A 25,997-nucleotide genomic window follows, 5' to 3' on the forward strand; every position below is an offset into this window, starting at 1 on the left:
TTTGACTGTTGCCGGGCGAGTGTGCTGAAGATTAAAAAGGTTGGTTTAACCGCGCTGCTCCTCCACATAATCAGACTCACAGGGCTATCAGCCGATGCACCAGTCTCGCCCCGATCCTCCTGCATTACACCTCCTTTAAAACCGCCGGTTAGCGGCGGCCATCTTGCGTGGAACTGCCACGCTGTGACATCACGAGGGTCCATTGAGCGGCGTTGTAGCTTTAAGATGTCACGTGACGCGAGGGTTAACCGGGGGGGAGGGGGACTGGAGTTGGAGGGTTTAGGGGATTGGGTGGGCTGGGGGGGGGGGCTGTTGGCAGCGAATTTCTGCGGGGTTTCTTCAGCTCCGCCCCATAACTTGAGCGAGAGCCCCCACGGGGGTGTGGGTAAATGGACCCACTCTGTGACGAGTCCGAGCCCCATAGGGTGGTCACGGGCAGCGTTCCCTGGGCGCAGGTTATCGCTCGAGTCACACTGGCTCCGTGGTGACCTGGGGAGACACAGGCAGCTACAAGCAGAAGATTGTAAGGGAGTGGGGACATCGGCCGAGGATCCCTCACCCCACCGGCTCCCTTCCCCCTCCCCATCACCCTCAGCCTACCCCTCCCCACTCTTCAATGGGGGTCCCTGACGGTGATGCTCCCTTTTTACAATATTTAACCCCTAGGATATAACACGTACCAGATTCCCGATGCCTGTTTCTTTGCAAAAATGAGGATGAAATCTTTCTTAATGTTTAAATCAGAACAGAGCGTCGCGTTAGCAGAAAATAATCACTTTAATCTTTCGACAACATTTCAATCATCACCATAATCACCCCATCTCACAGTGTCAGTACACAGTATAACTCCACTCCCCGCACAGTGTCCGTACACAGTACAACTCCACTCCCCGCACAGTGTCAGTACGCAGTATAACTCCACTCCCCGCACAGTGTCCGTACACAGTATAACTCCGCTCCCCGCACAGTGTCAGTACGCAGTATAACTCCACTCCCCGCACAGTGTCCGTACGCAGTATAACTCCACTCCCCGCACAGTGTCCGTACACAGTATAACTCCGCTCCCCGCACAGTGTCAGTACGCAGTATAACTCCACTCCCCGCACAGTGTCCGTACGCAGTATAACTCCACTCCCCGCACAGTGTCCGTACACAGTATAACTCCACTCCCCGCACAGTGTCAGTACGCAGTATAACTCCACTCCCCGCACAGTGTCCGTACGCAGTATAACTCCACTCCCCGCACAGTGTCCGTACGCAGTATAACTCCGCTCCCCGCACAGTGTCAGTACGCAGTATAACTCCACTCCCCGCACAGTGTCCGTACGCAGTATAACTCCACTCCCCGCACAGTGTCCGTACACAGTATAACTCCGCTCCCCGCACAGTGTCAGTACACAGTATAACTCCACTCCCCGCACAGTGTCCGTACACAGTATAACTCCACTCCCCGCAGTGTCAGTACGCAGTATAACTCCACTCCCCGCACAGTGTCCGTACACAGTATAACTCCGCTCCCCGCACAGTGTCAGTACGCAGTATAACTCCACTCCCCGCACAGTGTCCGTACACAGTATAACTCCACTCCCCGCACAGTGTCCGTACACAGTATAACTCCGCTCCCCGCACAGTGTCAGTACGCAGTATAACTCCACTCCCCGCACAGTGTCAGTACGCAGTATAACTCCACTCCCCGCAGTGTCAGTACGCAGTATAACTCCACTCCCCGCACAGTGTCAGTACGCAGTATAACTCCACTCCCCGCACAGTGTCCGTACACAGTATAACTCCGCTCCCCGCAGTGTCAGTACGCAGTATAACTCCACTCCCCGCACAGTGTCCGTACACAGTATAACTCCACTCCCCGCACAGTGTCCGTACACAGTATAACTCCGCTCCCCGCACAGTGTCAGTACGCAGTATAACTCCACTCCCCGCACAGTGTCCGTACACAGTATAACTCCGCTCCCCGCACAGTGTCAGTACGCAGTATAACTCCACTCCCCGCACAGTGTCCGTACACAGTATAACTCCACTCCCCGCACAGTGTCAGTACACAGTGTAACTCCACTCCCCGCACAGTGTCAGTACGCAGTATAACTCCACTCCCCGCAGTGTCCGTACACAGTATAACTCCACTCCCCGCACAGTGTCAGTACGCGGTATAACTCCACTCCCCGCACAGTGTCAGTACGCAGTATAACTCCACTCCCCGCACAGTGTCCGTACACAGTATAACTCCGCTCCCCGCACAGTGCCAGTACACAGTATAACTCCACTCCCCAGTGTCAGTACACAGTATAACTCCACTCCCTGCACAGTGTCAGTACAAAGTATAACTCCACTCCCCGCACAGTGTCAGTACACAGTATAACTCCACTCCCCGCACACTGTCAGTACACAGTATAACTCCACTCCCCGCACAGTGTCAGTACACAGTATAACTCCGCTCCCCGCACAGTGTCAGTACACAGTATAACTCCACTCTCCGCACAGTGTCAGTACACAGTATAACTCCACTCCCCGCAGTGTTAGTACACAGTATAACTCCACTCCCTGCACAGTGTCAGTACACAGTATAACTCCACTCCCCGCAGTGTCAGTACACAGTATAACTCCACTCCCCGCACAGTGTCAGTACACAGTATAACTCCACTCCCCGCACAGTGTCATTACACAGTATAACTCCACTCCCCGCAGTGTCAGTACACAGTATAACTCCACTCCCCGCACACTGTCAGTACACAGTATAACTCCGCTCCACCCACAGTGTCAGTACACAGTATAACTCCACTCCACCCACAGTGTCAGTATACAGTATAACTCCACTCCCCGCACAGTGTCAGTACACAGTATAACTCCACTCCCCGCACACTGTCAGTACACAGTATAACTCCACTCCCCGCACAGTCTCAGTATACAGTATAACTCCACTCCCCGCACAGTGTCAGTACACAGTATAACTCCACTCCCCGCAGTGTCAATACACAGTATAACTCCACTCCCCGCACAGTGTCAGTACACAGTATAACTCCACTCCCCGCACAGTGTCAGTACACAGTATAACTCCACTCCCCGCACAGTGTCAATACACAGTATAACTCCACTCCCCGCAGTGTTTGTACACAGTATAACGCCACTCCCCGCACAGTGTCTGTACACAGTATAACTCCACTCCCTGCACAGTGTTAGTACACAGTATAACGCCACTCCCCGCACAGTGTCAGTACACAGTATAACTCCACTCCCCGCACACTGTCAGTACACAGTATAACTCCACTCCCCGCACAGTGTCAGTACACAGTATAACTCCACTCCCCGCTGTGTCAGTACACAGTATAACTCCACTCCCCGCACAGTGTCAGTACACAGTATAACTCCACTCCCCGCACAGTGTCAGTACACAGTATAACTCCACTCCACCCACAGTGTCAGTACACAGTATAACTCCACTCCCCGCACAGTGTCAGTACACAGTATAACTCCACTCCCCGCACAGTGTCAGTACACAGTATAACTCCACTCCCCGCACAGTGTCAGTACACAGTATAACTCCACTCCCTGCACAGTGTCAGTACACAGTATAACTCCACTCCACGTAGTGTCAGTACACAGTATAACTCCACTCCCTGCAGTGTCAGTACACAGTATAACTCCACTCCACGTAGTGTCAGTACACAGTATAACTCCACTCCCCGCACAGTGTCTGTACACAGTATAACTCCACTCCCTGCACAGTGTTAGTACACAGTATAACGCCACTCCCCGCACAGTGTCAGTACACAGTATAACTCCACTCCCCGCACACTGTCAGTACACAGTATAACTCCACTCCCCGCACAGTGTCAGTACACAGTATAACTCCACTCCCCGCAGTGTCAGTACACAGTATAACTCCACTCCCCGCACAGTGTCAGTACACAGTATAACTCCACTCCCCGCACAGTGTCAGTACACAGTATAACTCCACTCCACCCACAGTGTCAGTACACAGTATAACTCCACTCCCCGCACAGTGTCAGTACACAGTATAACTCCACTCCCCGCACACTGTCAGTACACAGTATAACTCCACTCCCCGCACAGTCTCAGTACACAGTATAACTCCACTCCCCGCACAGTGTCAGTACACAGTATAACTCCACTCCACGTAGTGTCAGTACACAGTATAACTCCACTCCCTGCAGTGTCAGTACACAGTATAACTCCACTCCACGTAGTGTCAGTACACAGTATAACTCCACTCCCTGCACAGTGTCAGTACACAGTATAACTCCACTCCACGTAGTGTCAGTACACAGTATAACTCCACTCCCTGCACAGTGTCAGTACACAGTATAACTCCACTCCCCGCACAGTGTCAGTACACAGTATAACTCCACTCCCCGCACAGTGTCAGTACACAGTATAACTCCACTCCCCGCACAGTGTCAGTACACAGTATAACTCCACTCCCTGCACAGTGTCAGTACACAGTATAACTCCACTCCACCCACAGTGTCAGTACACAGTATAACTCCACTCCCCGCACAGTGTCAGTACACAGTATAACTCCACTCCACGTAGTGTCAGTACACAGTATAACTCCACTCCCTGCACAGTGTCAGTACACAGTATTGGCTCGATTTTCGGGGGGTCATCAGGCGGGGTTTCAGGCGTGTGGGGGGGGAAGATCCCGAATTTGGGGGTCCCGACACCACCCTGCCCAAAACCCCGCCCCACGTAAGTTTCAGGGGCGGCGGGTACCCACCCCGCACTGGGACCCGCCGAAACCAGGCGTGAAGGGATTAGTGCCAATTAACTGCCTGTTAACAGGTAGTTAACAGGCAGTTTTTAGCCTAATCCCTATTTTGAGGGGTTTCGTGTGGGATTCCTGACGGCTCCAAACCACGCCAGGTTGAAGGAGTTGGAGGGGTCGCGATGTCAGCGCTCAGGTGAGTGATGGGTGCATGAGTGTAAAGGTAAGTGTGTTTGGTGTGTCTAAAGTGTGTAAAGAACTTTTACTTACCTGTACTTACCTTAACAGCCTTTCTTCCTGTAGCCTTCGGGAGCCCATCACTCAGCCGGAACTGAAAGCCGAACGGCTGCGATCTGTCAAAAGTGACAGCCTTCAGCTCTGAGTGCCGGTGAGAGTTCTAACTGAGTCTGCGCAGAATGACTCAGCTTAGAACTCAGAGTGTCAGTGTTTAACAGCTTCAAACAGCTGTGAAACACTGATATTTCATCTGTCAAGAACTCTTAACAGATGAAATTTCAGTCTGTGACGTCACCTGTTGCCGGCTGGCCTTTAATTGGCCTGCTGAGCCCGTTGGGCGGGCTCAACAAGGTCAATCAAGGGAAAATTGTGCTGATTGGCCAGACGTCGATGTAGGCTGGTCAAAAACCCGACAGGGGAAGTCCCGCCTCCTTCCCGACAGGTTCGGCAAAATCTACCCTTATAACTCCACTCCCCGCACAGTGTCAGTACACAGTATAACTCCACTCCCCGCACAGTGTCAGTACACAGTATAACTCCACTCCCCGCACAGTGTCAGTACACAGTATAACTCCACTCCCCGCACAGTGTCTGTACACAGTATAACTCCACTCCCCGCAGTGTCAGTATACAGTACAATTCCACTCCCCGCACAGTGTCAGTACACAGTATAACTCCACTCCCCGCACAGTGTCAGTACACAGTACAATTCCACTCCCCGCACAGTGTCAGTACACAGTATAACTCCACTCCCCGCACAGTGTCTGTACACAGTATAACTCCACTCCCCGCACAGTGTCAGTATACAGTATAACTCCACTCCCCGCAGTGTCAGTACACAGTATAACTCCACTCCCCACACAGTGTCAGTACACAGTATAACTCCACTCCCCGCACAGTGTCAGTACACAGTATAACTCCACTCCCCACACAGTGTCAGTACACAGTATAACTCCACTCCCCACACAGTGTCAGTACACAGTATAACTCCACTCCCCGCAGTGTCAGTACACAGTATAACTCCACTCCCCACACAGTGTCAGTACACAGTATAACTCCACTCCCCGCACAGTGTCAGTACACAGTATAACTCCACTCCCCACACAGTGTCAGTACACAGTATAACTCCACTCCCCACACAGTGTCAGTACACAGTATAACTCCACTCCCCGCAGTGTCAGTACACAGTATAACTCCACTCCCCACACAGTGTCAGTACACAGTATAACTCCACTCCCCGCAGTGTCAGTACACAGTATAACTCCACTCCCTACACAGTGTCAGTACACAGTATAACTCCACTCCCCGCACAGTGTCAGTACACAGTATAACCCCTCCCTCCCCCATACATTCTTGCCACCGTCCCATCATTTTTTCCCTGATTCTGCAGTGGCGGGCGATTTCAGCAGCTCGACGGTGGTGTGTGAGGTCTCGGTGATGTTCCCCCCCTGGTCGATGTGCCTGATGCTCTGTGTCACCGTTATCGTCACTTGTTTTGTCGACTTTCTGCTGGTCTGCCATTTCACCTGATATAAAAATAAAATCCAGAGGTTAGGAATTCACACACTCTTTGTGTTTTCCCCAATTTTACCCCCTCCCCCGCCTTCCTCCTTCTGGTCTAGGCTCGGCTGTGATGCCGCAATAGTCAAATAACCAGCTGACACTCTGTCCTGGATGGCGCACAAATGGAATCCCTGGAATTCCGTGACTCCTCCAGTCTAATCCCGCAGTAACTCCTCCAGTCTAATCCCGCAGTAACTCCTCCAGTCTAATCCCGCAGTAACTCCTCCAGTCTAATCCCGCAGTAACTCCTCCAGTCTAATCCCGCAGTAACTCCTCCAGTCTAATCCCGCAGTAACTCCTCCAGTCTAATCCCGCAGTAACTCCTCCAGTCTAATCCCGCAGTAACTCCTCCAGTCTAATCCCGCAGTAACTCCTCCAGTCTAATCCCGCAGTAACTCCTCCAGTCTAATCCCGCAGTAACTCCTCCAGTCTAATCCCGCAGTAACTCCTCCAGTCTAATCCCGCAGTAACTCCTCCAGTCTAATCCCGCAGTAACTCCTCCAGTCTAATCCCGCAGTAACTCCTCCAGTCTAATCCCGCAGTAACTCCTCCAGTCTAATCCCGCAACGTGAGGAGCGAGATTCTGTCCACGTTCAGAGGCACCTGAGCCCCTACGTAATAAATTCAATTTATTAAAACCCCCTCAATATGCAAAATATTTCTAAAATACGGCATAAAACTGAACTGGTGCTTTCCCTTCAGGGACATCAGACATGTTAAACTAGAATAGCGATTCTGCTATTAACGTGGAATTGTACAGCACAGAAACAGGCCATTTGGCCCAACAGGTCCGTGTCGGTGTTCGTGCTCCACACCAGCTTCCTCTCACCCCTCTTCATCTCACCCTATCAGCGTAACCCTCTATTCCTTTCTCACTCATGTGTTTATCCAGCTTCCCCTTAAATGCCTCGATACTATTCGCCTCAACCACTCCCTGTGGTAGCGAGTTCCACATTCTCACCACTCTGGGTAAAGAAGTTGCTCCTGAATTATGGCTCCTAGTTTCTAGTTAGCTGGGTAAGGGTGGTAGGTGGCAGCTAACTAAACTAGTCCCTTTATAGTTAAAGTCTCCAACGTTCCTAGTATGATGAGCAGGGATAAGGGGTAAGCCATTTAGGACAGAGATGAGGAGGAATTTCTTCACCCAGAGAGTGGTGAACCTGTAGAATTCTCTACCACAGAAGGCAGTAGAGGCCAAATCATTAAATATATTCAAGAAGGAGTTTAGATATATTTCTTAAGGCTAAAGGGACCAAGGGATATGGGGAGAAGGCAGGGACAGGGTACTGAATTTGGATGATCAGCCATGATCGCATTGAACGGCGGAGCAGGCTCGAGGAGCCGAATGGCCTACTCCTGCTCCTATCTTCTATGTTTCTATGTAAAAACTAATAAGCACAGTGCCCTGGAGTTTCCACTCGATTGCAGAGACTCTACCCCAGTGTTCCCGACCAACTTGTCCTGTTTCAAATTACAGTTTAAATTACAAAATTGTATATTGTGGGGTAATTACAGTGCCAAACCGCCCAGCACTTATTGGTGATTATGGTAACTATTTCAATAAAGTACGAGTGACTCACACTAAACAAACTGGTCTGATGAAGGAGGTGTGGTGCAAAATCATGGGGTTATATAATTATTTATAAACTGAGATCAAAGTGATTATATAATCCCATTTATTTCACACCTTGTACCGTCAATCATTCCAGCAATAACCAGAGCCTGATATACAAACACCAACACCTGGAGTACCAACACCTGGAGTACCAACACCTGGAGTACCAACACCTGGAGTACCAACACCTGGAGCTCCAACACCTGGAGTACCAACACCTGGAGTACCAACACCTGGAGTACCAACACCTGGAGCTCCAACACCTGGAGTACCAACACCTGAAGTACCAACACCTGGAGTAACAGCACCTGGAGTACCAACACCTGGAGTACCAACACCTAGAATACCAACACCTGGAGTACCAACACCTGGAGTACCAACACCTAGAATACCAACACCTGGAGTACCAACACCTGGAGTACCAACACCTGGAGTACCAACACCTGGAATACCAACACCTAGAATACCAACACCTGGAGTACCAACACCTGGAGTAGCAGTACCTGGAGTACAAACACCTGGATCACCAACACCTAGAGTACCAACACCTGGAGCACCAACACCTGGAGTACCAACACCTGGAGTACCAACACCTGGAATACCAACACCTGGAGTACCAACACCTGGAGTACCAACACCTGGAGTACCAACACCTGGAGTAGCAGTACCTGGAGTACAAACACCTGGATCACCAACACCTGGAGTACCAACACCTGGAGCAACAGCACCTGGAGCTCCAACACCTGGAGCAACAACAACTGGAGTACCAACACCTGGAGTACCAGCACCTGGAGCAACAACACCTGGAGTACCAACACCTGGAGCACCAACACCTGGAGCAGCAACACCTGGAGTACCAGCACCTGGAGTAGCAACACCTGGAATACCAGCACCTGGAGTACCAACACCTGGAGTACCAACACCTGGAGTACCAACACCTGGAATACCAACACCTGGAGTACCAACACCTGGAGTACCAACACCTGGAGTACAAACACCTGGAGTACCAACACCTGGAGTACCAACACCTGGAGTACCAGCACCTGGAGTAACAACACCTGGAATACCAACACCTGGAATACCAACACCTGGAGTACCAACACCTGAAGTACAAACACGTGGAGTACCAGCACCTGAAGTACCAACACCTGGAATACCAACACCAGGAGTACCAGCACCTGGAGTACCAACACCTGGAATACCAGCACCTGGAATACCAACACCTGGAATACCAACACCTGGAGTACCAACACCTGGAATGCCAACATCTGGAGTACCAACACCTGGAATACCAACACCTGGAATACCAACACCTGGAGTACCAACACCTGGAATACCAACATCTGGAGTACCAACACCTGGAATACCAACACCTGGAATACCAACACCTGGAGTACCAACACCTGGAGTACCAACACCTGGAATACCAACATCTGGAGTACCAGCACCTGTAGTACCAACACCTGGAGTACCAACACCTGGAATACCAACACCTGGAGTACGAACACCTGTAGTACCAGTACCTGGAGTACAAACACCTGGATCACCAACACCTGGAGTACCAACACCTGGAGCAACAACTGGAGTACCAACACCTGGAGTACCAGCACCTGGAGCAACAACACCTGGCGTACCAACACCTGGAGCACCAACACCTGGAGTACCAGCACCTGGAGTAACAACACCTGGAGTAACAGCACCAGGAGCAACAACACCTGGAGTACCAACACCTGGAGTACCAACACCTGGAGTACCAACACCTGGAATACCAACACCTGGAGTACCAACACTTGGAGTACCAGTACCTGGAGTACCAACACCTGGAGTACCAACACCTGGAGTACCAACACCTGGAGTAACAACACCTGGAGTAACAACACCTGGAGTACCAGTACCTGGAATACCAACAACTGGAGTACCAGTACCTGGAGTACAAACACCTGTAGTGCCAACACCTGGAGTACCAGCACCTGGAGTAACAACACCTGGAATACCAACACCTGGAATACCAACACCTGGAGTACCAGCACCTGGAGTACCAGCACCTGGAGTACCAACACCTGGAATACCAACACCAGGAGTACCAACAACTGGAATACCAACACCTGGAATACCAGCACCTGGAGTAACAACACCTGGAGTACCAGCACCTGGAGTACCAGCGCCTGGAATACCAACACCTGGAGTACCAACACCTGGAGTACCAACACCTGGACTACCAACACCTGGAGTACCAACACCTGTAATACCAACACCTGGAGTACCAACACCTGGAGTACCAACACCTGGAGTACCAACACATGGAGCACTAACTCCTGGAGTACCAACACCTGGAGTACCAACACCTGGAGTACCAACACCTGTAATACCAACACCTGGAGTACCAACACCTGGAGTACCAACACCTGGAGTACCAACACCTGGAGCACTAACTCCTGGAGTACCAACACCTGGAGTACCAACACCTGGAGCACCAACACCTGGAGTACTAACACCTGGAGTACCAACACCAGTGGGTAGGCAAAATTCTGACAGGTGGAGTATAATGTGGAAAAATGGGAGGTTATCCACTTTGGTAGGAAAAATAAAGCAAATTATTATTTAAATGGGGAGAGATTACAAAATGCTGAGGTACAGAGGGATCTGGGGGTCCTTGTACATGAATCACAAAAAGTTAGCTTGCAGGTACAGCAAGTAAATAGGAAGGCAAATGGAGTGTTGGCCTTTATTGCAAAGGGAATGGAGTATAAAGGTAGGGAAGTCCTGTTACAACTGTACGGGGCACTGGTGAGACCACACCTGGAGTACTGCGTACAGTTTTGGTCTCCTTATTTACGGAAGGATATATTTGCATTGGAGGTAGTTCAGAGAAGGTTCAATAGGTTGACTCCGGAGATGAAAGGATTGTTTTATGAAGAAAGGTTGAGCAGTTTGGGTCTATACTCATTGGAGTTTAGAAGAATGAGGGGATCTTATTGAAACATATAAGATTCTGAGAGGGATTCACAGGGTAGATGCAGAGAGGATGTTTCCCCTCGTGGGGGAATCTAGAACTAGGAGGCATAATTTCAGAATAAGGGGTCGCCCATTTAAAATGGAGATGAGGAGGAATTTCTTCTCTCAGAGGGTCGTGAATCTTTGGAATTTTCTTCCCCAGAGAGCTGTGATGGCTGGGTCACTGAATATATTTAAGGTGGAGATAGACAGATTTTTGAACGATAGGGGAGTCAAGGGTTATGGGGAGCGGGCAGGGAAGTGGAGTTGATGCCAAGATCAGATCAGCCATGATCTTATTGAATGGCGGAGCAGGCTCGAGGGGCCAAATGACCGACTCCTGCTCCTACATCTTATGTCCTTATGTAGATGAGGAGACCAAGGACAGATCCTGAAGGGCACTAGAGGTAATGGTGTAGGGTGGGGAGACTAGCCAATGCTGGAGATGTTCTGGCTTTGTTTGGATAGGTCAATTATCCATAACCAAGCAAGGACAGTTCTACTGAGCTAGACACTAGAGGAGGCGCTGGAGGAGGACGGTGTGGTCAACTATGTCAAAGGCCGCAGAGAGGTCAAGAAGGACGAGAAGTTTGCCACGGTCACAGAAACGGCAGTTGTCATTTGTGAATTTGATTAGGCCAGTTTCGGTTCTGTGGTGGGGCGGAAACCTAATTGGAGAGGTTCAAACATGAAGTTGTGGGAAAGATGGGCATGGATTTGGGAGGCGACAACACGTTCAAGGACTTTGGAGAGGAAAGGGAGGTTCGAGGTGGGGTGGTAGTTTGCAAGGGGCAGTGTGTTTTTTTAGAAAGGGGGTGATGATGGGGTTTTGAAAGGGAGATGCACCAACACCACCTCACCCCACCTCAAACTTAGTTTACTTCCCCGGGCTTTGGGGAGGTTCTGAGTTCAGTTTAGCAGGTGAGGTGGGCTGGTGCAAACCCCAGGGATTAGTGAACTGCAAATCGATGGGGATTAGAAGATTGATGTCAACTGCCACCAGTTACACAGTGCACCACACATCAGCTATTGATATATCAAGTGTTGGTACGTCAAGTGTTGGTACGTCAAGTGTTGGTACGTCAAGTGTTGGTACGTCAAGTGTTGGTACGTCAAGTGTTGGTATATCAGATAGTTACCAAAGGTCTTGGTATATCATAGGAACAGGGGGAGGCCATTCAGCCTGTCAAGCCTATTCCACCAATCTATGAGATCATGGCTGATATTTACCTCAACCCGTCTTTGCTCCATATTCCTCGATACCCTTACCCAACAAAAATCGATCAATCTCAGTCTTGAAAGTTTCAATTGACCTCCAGCATCCACACCCTTTTGGGGGAGAGAAAATGATAGATTTCCACTGCCCTTTGTGTGAAAAAATGCTTCCTGATTTCACTCCTATCACTTATTGTTTCAAAAGGTTTTGGTATTGATATTTGTACTGATATTAATATTCATATTGGTATTGATACTGGTATATTTAACCAACTTGATGGAGTTTTTTGATGAGGTAACAGAGAGGGTTGATGAGGGCAATGCGGTTGATGTGGTGTACATGAATTTCCAAAAGGCATTTGATGAAGTGCCACATAATAGGCTTGCTAGCAAAGTTGAAGCCCACGGAATAAAAGGGACAGTGGCAGCATGAATAGGAAATTGGCTAAGTGACAGGAAACAGAGAGTAGAGGTGAACAGTTGTTTTTCGGACTGGAGGAAGGTAGACAGTGGTGTTCCCCCGGGGTCGGTACTAGGACCACTGCTTTTCTTGATATATATTAATGACTTGGATGTGGGTGTACAGGGCACAATTTAAAAATTTGCAGATGACACAAAACTTGGAAGTATAGTAAACAGTGAGGAAGATAGTGATAGACTTCAAGAAGACATAGACAGGCTGGTGATATGGGCGGACACGTGGCAGATGAAATTTATTGCAGAAAATTGCAAAGTGATACATTTTGTTAGGAAGAATGAGGAGAGGCAATATAAACTAAAGGGTACAATCCTAAAGGGGGTGCATGAACAGAGAGACCTGGGGGTATGTGTGCACACATCATTGAAGGTGGCAGGGCAGGGTGAGAAATGGGTTATAAAAGCATACGGGATCCTGGGCTTCATAAATAGAGGCATAGAGTACAAAAGCAAGGAAGTTATGATGAACCTTTATAAAACACTGCTTCGGCCTCAACTGGAGAATTGTGTCCAATTGTGGGCACCGCATTTTAGGAAGGATGTGAAGGCCTTAGAGAGGGTGCAGAAAAGATTTACAGGAAACTTTGTGCTATCCGGCACCCACGGGACCGAGCTGCTGCCGTTGCCTCAAAACATTGACGCTGGTCTATCCGGAAGTTATCAGATGGGAGCTTTTCATCTCCGTATCGGACAACAAAGACTGTTGCTTAGCAACAGCTTGTCAACACTCGGCCCGTACCTTGGAAGCATCTCTGAAGCTGTTGCTAAGCTACAAAGACGCTTTTCAGAGCCTGGCTGTTAAAAAAAATGCTAGGGGATGCTAGGGGAAGAAAAAAAAACTAACAAAAACGGCTGCTGATTTCTGCCGTTAGCTCGAAGTTGCCGGACATACAACCTCCGGATAGCACAAAGTTTCCTGTACAAGAATGATTCCAGGGATGAGGGACTTCAGTTATGTGGATAGACTAGAGAAGCTGGGGTTGTTCTCCTTAGAGCAGAGAAGGTTGAGAGGAGATTTGATCAAGGTGTTCAAAATCATGAGGGGTCTGGACAGAGTAGATAGAGAGAAACTGTTCCCATTGGGGGAAGGGTCGAGAACCAATGGACACAGATTTAAGGTGATTGGCAGAAGAACCAAAGGCGACATGAGGAAAAACTGTTTTACACAGCGAGTGGTTAGGATCTGGAATTCATTGCCTGAGAGGGTGGTGGAGGCAGATTCAATTGGAACTTTCAAAAGGGAGTTGGATAAGTACCTGAAGGAAAACATTTGCAGGGCTCCGGGGAAAGGGCGGGGGAGTGGGACTGGCTGAAGTGCTCTTGCAGAGAGCCGGCACGGGCTCGACGGGCCGAATGGCCTCCTTCTGTGCTGTAACCATTCTATGATTCTATACAACATATTGCTACACCAGATAGGGAGGGGAATGGTGGACAAAGACTGCATCCACTCACTTCATTGTTCTGAATGGACGAAGGGGGTAAAATGAATGCACCACAGGAACCCACGAACCCACCTCCTTCGTATGCTTCACACTCTGCTTCTGCACCAGGATTCCCGGGGAACACGGCTGTGGTCTGTCCTGAATGGAGCCCGATTTCGACGAGTTCCTTTCACTGAGGAGCGGGTCACTGATGGCCGAGCAGACTTTCAGATAGGCTTGTGCTGGCAGAGGGAGACCCTCATCGAAGATATCTGCAGCTGAACGAAAACAGCGTGGGGTCAGCGCCAGGGAGCGTTACTTACAACCAAGACTGATCTTCAAACCATCCGTGACTTGTGAACGCCACTCAGTGATATTCAAATTATATGCAAATCAGGGCAGTCGTGTCAGTGTCAGCTTGGCTCAGTGGGTAGCACTCTTTCCTCTGAGTCAGAAGGTTGTGGGCTCAAGCCCCACTCCAGAGACTTGAACAGAATGGTTGGGTGGAAGTGATCACAACGTGAATCTCCATCACACCTGTTCAGATGACTTCACTTTCCGTATCAGACCATCTGAGCCATCCTTTTTCTACAGCTAAGGCTTGAAACTCTCCACCACATTCCCTGTACCTCTGCTCTTCCCCCCCACCACCCCCACCCACGGCATCAACAGGGTCCCCCCCCCACCCCGTACTCACCTTTCACCCCACCAGCCTCTCACATTCATCAAGTCTTCTCCGGCCACCTACAACTTGATCCCACCACCAAGCACATCTTCCTCTTCCCCCTGTGCTCTCTGTTCCCTCCTGGATAACCTTGAGGAACTCATGCGTTGATGTACTGGAGCTGTGATGGTTGATCAACAACCACAACCACCTTCCTTTGTGTCAGGAAATACTCCAGCCACAAGAGGGTTTTCCAAATGACACTCATTGACCAGTTTTGCTAGGACACCTTAGATCCACACTCAGTCGAATGCTGCCTTGATGTCGAGGGCAGTCACTCTCATCTCTCCTCTAACCTCTTGAGTCCATGTTTGCACCAAGGCTGTGATGAGGTTTGGGCCAGGGGGTCTCGAGATTAGCAGCCGTTCATCAATCAATGACACAGTCCAACCCCATCCACCTGCAATCTCCCCATGGGGAAAGAACTACTTCGAAAAATTCCACCCAACTTACCCTCTCGCTCCTAACTCTTTTCAGCTCGTGTCCCCCAGTATTCAAACCCTTTACCAATTCCCTTCAGAACCCTGAACCCATTGATCCCCATCCGTCCCACTGATCCCCATCCTTCCCATTGATCCCCATCGCTCCGGTACAGTAACTCTCCCACTGATCCCCATCCTTCCCATTGATCCCCATCCCTCCCACTGATCCCCATCCCTCCCACTGATCCTCATCCCTCCCATTGATCCCCATCGCTCCGGTACAGTAACTCTCCCATTGATCGCCATCCTTCCCATTGATCCCCATCCTTCCCATTGATTCCCATCATTGCCATTGATTCCCATTCCTCCAGTACAGTAACACTCCCATTGATCCATGAGGCATCCATGATGCGCTGTGGGCCATCAGCAGCAGCAGAATTGTATTCCACGGCATATCCCTCACTTTACCATTACCATCAAGCCAGGGAACCAACCCTGGTTCAATAAGAAGTGTAGAAGACCTTGCCAGGAGCAGCACCAGGCGTACCTAAAAATCTGCCAACCTGGGGAAGCTGCAACACAGGACCACATGCATGCTAAACAGCAGAAGTAGCTTGCTATAGACAGGGCTAAGCGATCCCACAATCAACGGATCAGATCAAAGTTCTGCAGTCCTGCCACATCCAGTCATGAATGGTGGTGGACCATTAAACAACTAACGGGAGGAAGAGGCTCCATGAATATCCCCATCCTCAATAATGGAGGAGCCCAGCACGCGAGTGCAAAAGACAAGCATTTGCAACCTTCTTCAGCCAGAAGTGCGGAGTGGATGATCCATATCGGCCTCCTCCTGAGGTCCTGACCATCACAGAAGCCAGTCTTCAGCCAATTCGATTCAATTCACGTGATAGAAAGAAATGGCTGAGCGCACTGGATACAGCAAAGGCTATGGGCCCCAAAACATCCCGGCTGTCGTACTGAAAACTTCTACTCCAGAATTGGCCACACCCCTAGCCAAGCTGTTCCAGTACAGCTACAACACTGGCATCTACCTGACAATGTGGAAAACTGCCCAGGTATGTCCTGTCCACAAAAAGCAGGACAAATCCAATCTGGCCAATTACCACCCCATCAGTCTACTCTCAATCATCAGCAAAGCGATGGAAGATGTCGTTGACAGTCTATCAAACATCACTTACTCACCAATAACCTGCTCACTGATGCTCAGTTTGGGTTCTGCCAAGACCACTTTGCTCCCGACCTCATTACAACCTGGGTCCAAACATAGACAAATAGGCTGAATTCCAGAGGTGAGGTGAGAGTGACTGCCCTTGATATCGAGGCAGCATTTGACCGAGTGTGGCATCAAGGAGCCCTAGTAAAACTGAAGTCAATGGGAATCAGGGGGAAAACTCTCCACTGGCTGGAGTCATACCTAGCAAACGGAAGCTGGTTGTGGTTGTTGGAGGCCAATCATCACAGCCCCAGGACATCGCTGCAGGCGTTCCTCAGGGCAGTGTCCTAGGCCTAACCATCTTCAGCTGCTTCATCAATGATCATCCCTAAGGTTAGACATGGGGATGTTTGCTCATGACTGCACAGTGTTCAGTTCCATTCGCAACTCCTCAGATAATGAAGCAGTCCATGCCCACATGCAACAAGACCTGGATGACGTTCAGGCTTGGGCTGATAAGTGGCAAATAACATTAACTCCACACAAGTGCCAGGCAATGACTATCTCCAACAAGCGAGAGTCTAACCACTGCCCCTTGACATTCAACGGCATTACCATCGCCAAATCTCCCACCATCAACATCCTGGGGGGTCACCATTGACCAGAAACTTAACTGGACCAGCCAACTAAATACAGTGGCTACAAGGGCAGGTCAGAGGCTGGATATTCTGCAGCGAGTGTCTCACCTCCTAACTCCCCAAAACCTTTCCACCATCTACAAGGCACAAGTGTGATGGAATACTCTCCACTTGCCTGGATGAGTGCAGCTCCAACAACACGCAAGAAGCTCGACACCATCCAAGACAAACCAGCCCGCTTGATTGGCACTGTGGCTGCAGTGTGTACCATCTACAAGATGCACTGCAGCAACTCACCAAGGCTTCTTCGGCAGCACCTCCCAAACCCGCGACGTCAACCACCTAGATAGACAAGAGCAGCAGGTACATGGGAACACCAAGGTCCCCTCCAAGTCACACACCATCCTGACTTGGAAATATATCGGCCGTTCCTTCATCGTCGCTGGGTCAAAATCCTGGAACTCCCTCCCTAACAGCACTGCGGGAGCACCTTCACCACACGGACTGCAGCGGTTCAAGAAGGCGACTCACCACCACCTTCTCAAGGGCAACTAAGGATGGACAATAAATGTTGGCTTTGCCAGTGACACCCACATTCCAGGAACATCCCACTCATTGATCCCCATCTCTCCAGTAGATTAACTCTCCCATTGAAGCCCACCCCTCTGGTACAGTAACTCTCCCATTGAAGCCCACCCTTCTGGTACAGTAACTCTCCCATTGAAGCCCACCCCTCTGGTACAGTAACTCTCCCATTGAAGCCCACCCCTCTGGTACAGTAACTCTCCCATTGAAGCCCATCCCTCTGCTACAGTAACTCTCTCACATTGAAGCCCACCCCTCTGGTACAGTAACTCTCTCCCATTGAAGCCCACCCCTCTGGTACAGTAACTCTCTCCCATTGAAGCCCACCCCTCTGGTACAGTAACTCTCTCACATTGTTTTTGAATAACTCCAATATCAACAACAACAACTTGTAAAACATAGTAAAATGTCCCAAGGTGCTGCACAGGAGTATTTTAAGACAAAAAATTTGACACCAAGCCACATAAGGATAAATTAGGGCAGGTGACCAAAAGCTTGGTCAAAGAGGTAGGTTTTAAGGAGTGTCTGAAAGGAGGAAAGAGAGGTAGTGAGGCGAAGAGGTTTAGGCAGGGAATTCCAGAGCTTAGGGCCCAGGCAACAGAAGGCACGGCCACCAATGGTGGAGCGATTATAACCATGGATGTTCAAGAGGGCAGAATTAGCGGAGCGCAGACATCTCGGGGGGTTGTAGGGCTGGAGGAGGTTATAGAGACAGGGAGGGGCGAGGCCATGGAGGGATTTGAAAACCAGGATGAGAATTTTGAAATCGAGGCGCTGCTTAAACGGGAGCCAATGTAGGTCAGTGAGCACAGGGGTGATGGGTGAACGGGACTTGGTGCGAGTTAGGACACGGGCAGCCGGATTTTGGATGATCTCAGGTTTACGTAGGGTGGAATGTGGGAGGCCAGCCAGGAGTGCATTGGAATAGTCGAGTCTAGAGGTAACAAAGGCATGGATGAGGGTTTCAGCAGCAGATGAGCTGAGGTAAGGACGGAGACGGGCAATGTTACGGAGGTGGAAATAAGCGGTCTTTGTTATGCTGCAGATATGTGGTCAGAAGCTCATTTCAGGGTCAAATATGACACCAAGGTTGCGAACTTTCCCTCTGATATCTCGATTGGCAGAATATTCCAACTATGTATCACTTTGTGTAGTGCAGTACGGCCCACAGTTACTTTAAGTTTAATTTCCATTTCAGTCCTGTGACTTTGGACATGGGGTTCCCACCAAGGTCATGGCGTGGGGTGGCTGAAGCCCATTGTCTTCCCTTTTTGGCCTGCATTGTGCACCAGCTGCCCCCTGCCCCTGACTATGGATTGCATTCCTGCTCTATAACCAGCGAGCAGGACCAGCACACTAGAGTTGGATGTGGGTGGTGACTCCCCCTCACTTCTGGTGAAGAGCACTCAATCTACTTGGCATCGCGCAGTGAAGGCAGGGTAGAGATTGGGAACTCACTAAATGGAGGATCACAAAGGCATGTCAAAACGTGGGCTATTCCTACCATGTCACCCCTACTGATCTTTATCTTTGATCAATAATCCTAGTGTTCATCAGCAAACACAGCAGCCATTTTCACCAGCAACATCCCACAAACAGTAATCAGATGAACAGTTTATAAAATCTGGAAATAAAAAGCTGGTATCGGTAAAAGTGACCAGGAAGCTGTCGGATTGTCGTAAAAACCTATCTGGTTCACTAATGTCCTTTAGGGAAGGAAATCTGCTGTCCTTACCCGGTCTGGCCTATAGGTGACTCCAGTCCCACACCAACATGGTTGACTCCTAGCTGCCCTCTGAAGTGGCCCAGCGAGACTCTCAGTTGTTTAAGACTCAGAGCAACTAGCGATGGACAATAAATGCCGGCCTTGCCCGCATCCCGAGAATAAATTAAAAATAATTGAATCTGTTACTGGTTGTGGGAGGAATGATGGCCATGGGATCTTTAATTTCCACCTGAACTCCGTCTAACATCTCACCTGAATGATGGGACCTCAGCCCACTAGGGAGTTGGCATGGGGTTCCAACCCTTGTGAACCAGGCTCAGAGCCAAGCTGACATTCCAAGCTGCCAACTTGGATGATGGGCGGCAAGGAACCAGCCCCTTATCAACCTATTGAATCACGCAGTGAAGTCCCAGCACACATCTCCACCCTGCATTCTTCACAAACACCCTGCAACTCCGAGACCAGGGTCCTTGTGTTGGCTTACCGGCGCCGTAAGAGCCTTTCTCCGGAAGGAATTCCGACTCGGTGGAATTTTCCGGAGGGATGGACTGAATAGACGAGAGCGCCATGTCCGCTTCCGTGCTGGTCAACCAGGTCGATTCAGTCTCCTTGGTCCAGCTGTCCCAATAACGCGGCTCCAAGGCATCGGTGCGGCTCCCTCCACAGCCCATTGCTGGTCTCACCAAACCCGGGACTCTTCCTGCTTCACAGCCCGAACTCATTCATTCATTAATAAGAAGCGTCATGTTTGTGACTTTCAAACCAAGCACTCGCTCCGTTTCCTGACCAGCCGCCAGTGTCGGGCTGGAACTGGCCAAGATCCGAATCCTCTGCAGGAGCAGCTTTTGATGCTCTTGCTGGTATCAGAAACCTCTCGTGTGCAGACAGGAGGAGGAGCCTGCCTTGTTTTGCATTCTATCGCATTGAACTGAACTCAAATCTCCGAGCACCTCAAGGATTTGCAAATATCTGGGTTCAGGAGTACAATATTTGTTTTGTATTTAAAAGAAAGAAAAATTACACAACAGAAACAGACAGGTTGAGGTGCCAATTGCACTGAGGTGCAAAGAAAATCACTCTTAAAATGTTATGATTATTTTATGAGTTGTGATCTGGAATGCGGTCTGAATGGGCGGTGGAAGCAGGTTGAATAGTAACTTTCAAAAGGAAATATAGTTGAAAAAGAAAATATTGCAGGGCTGTGGGGAAAGAGAGTGGGGCTAATTGGATAGCTCTACCAAAGAGCCGGCACAGGTACGATGGGCCGAATGGCAAGAGTGATTAAATTAGAAAAGGGATGATGGTGCAAGGCAAAAGGAGGTGATAATGAGACAAGTATAGAAATGGAGGGAATGGTCCCTTCAGAATGCCAGCACAACCAGGTCTTTGCTGTTGTCTGCTGTGATCTGTAAGGGTCAAGGGTGGGACCAACAAACCCAGGGAACCCTGGATGTCAAGGGATGTACAAGAATGGATTTGGAAAAAAAGGAGACTTTTGGCAGATACAAAGGACTAAAAACAGTGGAAGCCCCAGAGAAGTATAGAAAGTGCAGGGGGGTACTTAAAAAAGAAATTAGGAGAGCGAAGAGGGGGCATGAAAAAACACTGATGGGCAAAATAAAGGAAAATCCCAAGGTGTTTTATAAGTATATTAAGGGCAAGAGGATAACCAGGGAAAGAGTAGGGCCCATTAGCGACCAAAGTGGCAATCTGTGTGTAGAGCCGAAAGATGTGGGTGAGGTTTTAAATGATTATTTTGCATCTGTGTTCACTATGGAGAAGGATGACGTAGGCATAGAAATCAGGCAGGGGGATTGTGATATACTTGAACAAATTAGTGTTGAGAGGGAGGAGGTACTAGCGGTTTTAGCGGGCTTAAAAGTGGATAAATCCCCAGGCCCTCACGAGATGTATCCCAGGCTGCTGTGTGAGGCAAGGGAGGAGATTGCAGGGGCTCTGACACAAATTTTCAGGACCTCTCTGGCCACAGGGGAGGTGCCAAAGGACTGGAGGACAGCTAATGTAGTACCATTAATCAAGAAGGGTAGTAGGGATAAACCAGGGAATTATAGGCCAGTGAGCCTAACATCAGTGGTAGGGAAATTATTGGAAAAAATTCCGAGGGACAGAAATAGTCTCCACTTGGAGAGACAAGGATTAATGAAGGATAGTCAACATGGCTTTGTCAGGGAGAGATCATGTATAACCAATTCGATTGAATTTTTTGAGGGGGCGACTAGGTGTGTGGATGAGGGTAGTGCAGTTGATGTAGTCTATATGGACTTCAGTGAGGCTTTTGACAAAGTCCCACATGGGAGACTGGTCAAGAAGGTAAGAGCCCATGGGATCCAGGGCAATTTGGCACAGTGGATCCAAAATTGGCTTAGTGGCAGGAGGCAGAGGGTGATGGTCGAAGGTTGTTTTTGTGACTGGAAGCCTGTGTCCAGTGGTGTACTGCAGGGATCGGTGCTGGGTCCTTTGCTGTTTGTAGTGTACATTAATGATTTAGACATGAATGGTAGGAGGTATGATCAGTAAGTTCACAGATGACACGAAAATTGGTGGAGTGGTAAATAGCGAGGAGTGAAGCCTCAGGCTACAGGACAATATAGACGGGTTGGTTAGATGGGCAGAACAGTGGCAAATGGAATTTAACCCTGAAAAGTGTGAGGTGATGCATTTTGGGAGGACTAACAAGGCAAGGGAATACACAATGAATGGTAGGGCCCTAGGAAGGACAGAGGATCAGAGGGACCTTGGTGTGCACGTACATAGATCCATGAAGGCAGCAGGACAGGTAGATAAGGTGGTTAAAAAGGCATCTGGGATACTTGCCTTCATTAGCCAAGGCATAGAATATAAGAGCAGTGAGGTTATGATGGAGCTGTACAAAACGCTAGTTAGGCCACAGCAGGAATACTGTGTGCAGTTCTGGTCGCCACACTATAGGAAGGATGTGATTGCATTGGAGAGGGTGCAGAGGAGATTCACCAGGATGTTACCTGGGCTGGAATGCTTCAGCTATGAAGAGAGACTGGACAGGCTGGGGTTGTTTTTCTTAGAGCAGAGATGGCTGAGGGGGGACCTGATTGAGGTGTACAAAATTATGAGGGGCATAGATAGGGTAGATAGAAAGGAACATAGAAACATAGAAGATAGGAGCAGGAGTAGGCCATTCGGGCCCTCGAGCCTGCTCCGCCATTCAATGCGATCATGGCTGATCATCCAAATTCAGTACCCGGTCCCTGCTTTCTCCCCATATCCCTTGATCCCTTTAGCCTTAAGAGATATATCCAACTCCTTCTTGAATATATTTAATGGAATGGCCTCAACTGCCTTCTGTGGTAGAGAATTCCACAGGTTCACCACTCTCTGGGTGAAGAAATTCCTCCTCATTTCTGTCCTAAATGGCATACCCTTTATCCTTAGACTGTGACCCCTGGTTCTGGACTCCCCGACCATCGGGAACATCCTTCCTGCATCTAGTCTGTCCAGTCCTGTCAGAATTTTATACGTTTCAATGAGATCCCCTCTCATTCTTCTAAACTCTTTTCCCCTTAGTAGAGGGGTCAATAACCAGGGGGCATAGTTTCAAGGTAAGGGGCAGGAGGTTTAGAGGGGATTTGAGGAAAAACTTTTTCACCCAGAGGGTGGTTGGAATCTGGAACTCACTGCCTGAAAGGGTGGTAGAGGCAGGAACCCTCACAACATTCAAGAAGCATTTAGATGAGCACTTGAAACGCCATAGCATACAAGGCTATGGACCAAATGCTGGAAAATGGGATGAGAATAGACAGGGCTTGATGGCCGGCGTGGACACGATGGGCCGAAGGGCCACTTTCTGTGCTGTATAACTCTATGGCCTAGAAATTCAGTTGGTTGCGCCAGCCGTTAGCGCCTTAGGAGGAGTAGATGTCGGGCGCTAGGCGGGTAGCGCCCGGGCGCAGCGAGAACTGCGCCTCGCCCCAACTTCACTAGAGATTTAGCGGCGGCGCAAAGTCTTTGCGCGCGCTCAGCTGCGCGCGCAGATCATGACGTCATTTCCTCGTGCAACGCCCTTTGTGCGCCCCCAACCGGAACTTCAGTGGCAACGCCCCATTGTGCGTCTGGCAGCCCTAGCGACTGTTAAGTGGAACGGTGGGTGCTCAGCCGATGCGGGGCGCGGGGGGCGCAAATTAAAGGGCACTCCTCCTGCAATATAAAAGGCTGCCATTTCGCAGCACTCCCTCTTGCGAAACGGATCTTTGGAGAGAGACCAAGGTAGATAGCTTTCTGCTTTGGCCCAACACTCGGACAGGTACTTCTGGCTTCAGGCCACAGATTTCCAGTAGTCTTTGCCTTCATTGACATCTCATTGTTTGCCAGCATATTATGGGGGCTGCAATGGGTGTCAACGCAGGCTTTCTCAATTACATCCAAAGGGCTCACAGACGCTGTGAGAGAGTGGCAGCCCTGGCTAGATGGAGAGGGGGCAACAGGCGTCGGCAAAGGAGGCCTTACCCACCCAGGGTATACCGTCAGCAGTTCTCCTATCTCAACATGTCTGAGGAGCAGTGTGTTTGGAGGCTGCGATTCAGAAGGGACGTGGTCACAGAGATCTGCCAGCTGCTTGGCGGTGATCTGCAGCCACAGCTGAGGAGCAGGACGTCTCTGTCGGTGGCAGTGAAGGTGGCTCTCAACTTCTATGCCACCGGCTCCTTCCAACCCGCTACTGGGGACATTGCCAACATCTCCCAGTTCGCCGTGCATTGCTGCATCCGCCAGGTCACCAATGCCCTTTTCAAAAGGAGATGTCAGTTCATCTCCTTCTCCATGGCCCTTGCCAAGCAGCAACAGTGTGCAATGGGCTTTGTAGCATTCGCGGGCTTCCCCATGGTGCAGGGCGCCATTGACTGCACGCATGTGGCTTTGCGGGCACCTCTGGAGAATGCCGAGGATTACCGCAACCGGAAGGGCTACCATTCGCTGAACGTCCAGCTGGTGTGTGACCACAGGCAGCTCATCCTAGCTGTCAATGCCCGCTTTCCAGGCAGCAGCCACGATGCCTTCATCCTACGACAGACTTCTGTGGCAGACATGTTCCAGGCCCAGCCTCACCCATGCGGATGGCTTATCGGGGACAAAGGCTATCCTTTGTGTACCTGGCTGATGACCCCGCTCCGTGCGCCCAGCACCCCTGCTGAAGAGAGATACAACGAGAGCCATCAAGCGACCAGGAACATCATCGAACAAACAATCGGCGTCCTGAAGCAACGGTTCCGCTGTCTGGATCGTTCCGGTGGAGCCCTACAGTATTCGCCAGAGCGAGTCTCCCATTTCGTGGTCATTTGCTGCATGCTGCACAACCTGGCTATCCGCAGGACTCAGCCACTGCCACCACAGATTGGAGGACCACCTGAGGAGGAGGAGGAGGAGGAGGAGGAGGACCAGCACAGGAGGGAGGCACAAAGTGCAAGGGCCGCCCGTCGCCGGCTTATTGAACGTCGGTTCTAGGTCCCCTCTCAGGGACTGGCTTGTGCCAATGTCAGCAGATGAATGTAGCCGCTCCACAAGCCCTCAACCGAGCAGGGCAACCAGGACTTAACCAAAAAACCATGCACACTGCAATTTAACAACAATAATTTATTGAAAACCTCTGCCCTTCCCACATTACATGGTCATGTGGAGAAGCCCCCTCCAAAAACACAAAACTACCAGTCTCGGCCTTACAAAAAGAAAGAAAGACACCAGTCTCGGCCTTACATAAAGAAATAAAGACGCCAGTCTCGGCCTTACATAAAGAAATAAAGACACCAGTCTCGGCCTTACATAAAGAAATAAAGACACCAGTCTTGGCCTTACACAAAAACAACTGCACCAGTGTCGGCCTTACAACAAGCACCAGGCATTTGTGCATGCCTCTACTTTTTGCCCTGCGAGGGCGATGCCTTGCGCATCCTTGCCTGGCCCCTGCCCGCCCTGCTGCTCCTCCTCAATGGGAGCCCAGTGGCTGCAGCAAGGCTGGGGGAAGGCTGCTGAGGGGCAGATGGCGAGACGGCAGATGCCCTTGGGGGTCGGCCTGCACCAGCTCTGGCCTTGGAGTGGCCGGCTGCTGACTGCTCCAACTCTGGCTGGGCGGCAGCAGTCTGTCCAGCAGCTCGTGGCAGCTGCAATGGCGGAGTGGCAGTGTCGGCTGCAGGAATGGTGGCAACCTGGCAGATCGCAGGTGCTCGCTGGTCGCCTGACACATTGGCACTCGCACGGGCCAGCACTGCAGCATGCGCAGCAAACAGCTGAAGGACAGACTGCTGGGCTGCTGCTGCGCGGCGAGTGCCCTGGTGATGCCTGGCTGATCCAGCGAGGGTGGCAGCAGTTAGTGCCCGTGTGGCCCTGGTCTGTGTCCGCATGACACCAGCCAGTGAATGGACGGCACGACTGAGCACTTGGCTAGAAGCCGACTGTGCTGCCGCGAAGTCCTGCAGACTCCTG

The 25,997-nt window shown here is 50.3% G+C and overlaps 1 protein-coding gene across 2 annotated transcripts; it reads right to left on the reverse strand.

The window, feature by feature from the left end:
• Window positions 1–758: 758 nt before the first annotated feature.
• Window positions 759–21,432, reverse strand: baalcb (BAALC binder of MAP3K1 and KLF4 b). Of its 2 annotated transcripts, none has more exons than XM_085979179.1 (3): window positions 20,014–21,432; window positions 14,354–14,538; window positions 759–6,501 (listed from the first exon to the last, which is right to left on the reverse strand). In XM_085979179.1, the coding sequence occupies exons 1-3, from the start codon at window positions 20,249–20,251 to the stop codon at window positions 6,343–6,345; spliced, it is 582 nt and encodes a 193-aa protein (XP_085835305.1). In that variant the 5' UTR covers window positions 20,252–21,432; the 3' UTR covers window positions 759–6,342. The 2 variants fall into 2 exon arrangements, with proteins under 2 accessions (XP_085835305.1, XP_085835311.1); XM_085979185.1 differs by having other exon boundaries at window positions 14,292–14,538.
• Between the last annotated feature and the right edge of the window lie 4,565 nt (window positions 21,433–25,997).

This window comes from Somniosus microcephalus, chromosome 3 (assembly GCF_052327205.1).
Source record: "Somniosus microcephalus isolate GS21.2 chromosome 3, FLI_Smic_1.0, whole genome shotgun sequence".
NCBI classification, from domain to species: Eukaryota; Metazoa; Chordata; class Chondrichthyes; order Squaliformes; family Somniosidae; genus Somniosus; species Somniosus microcephalus.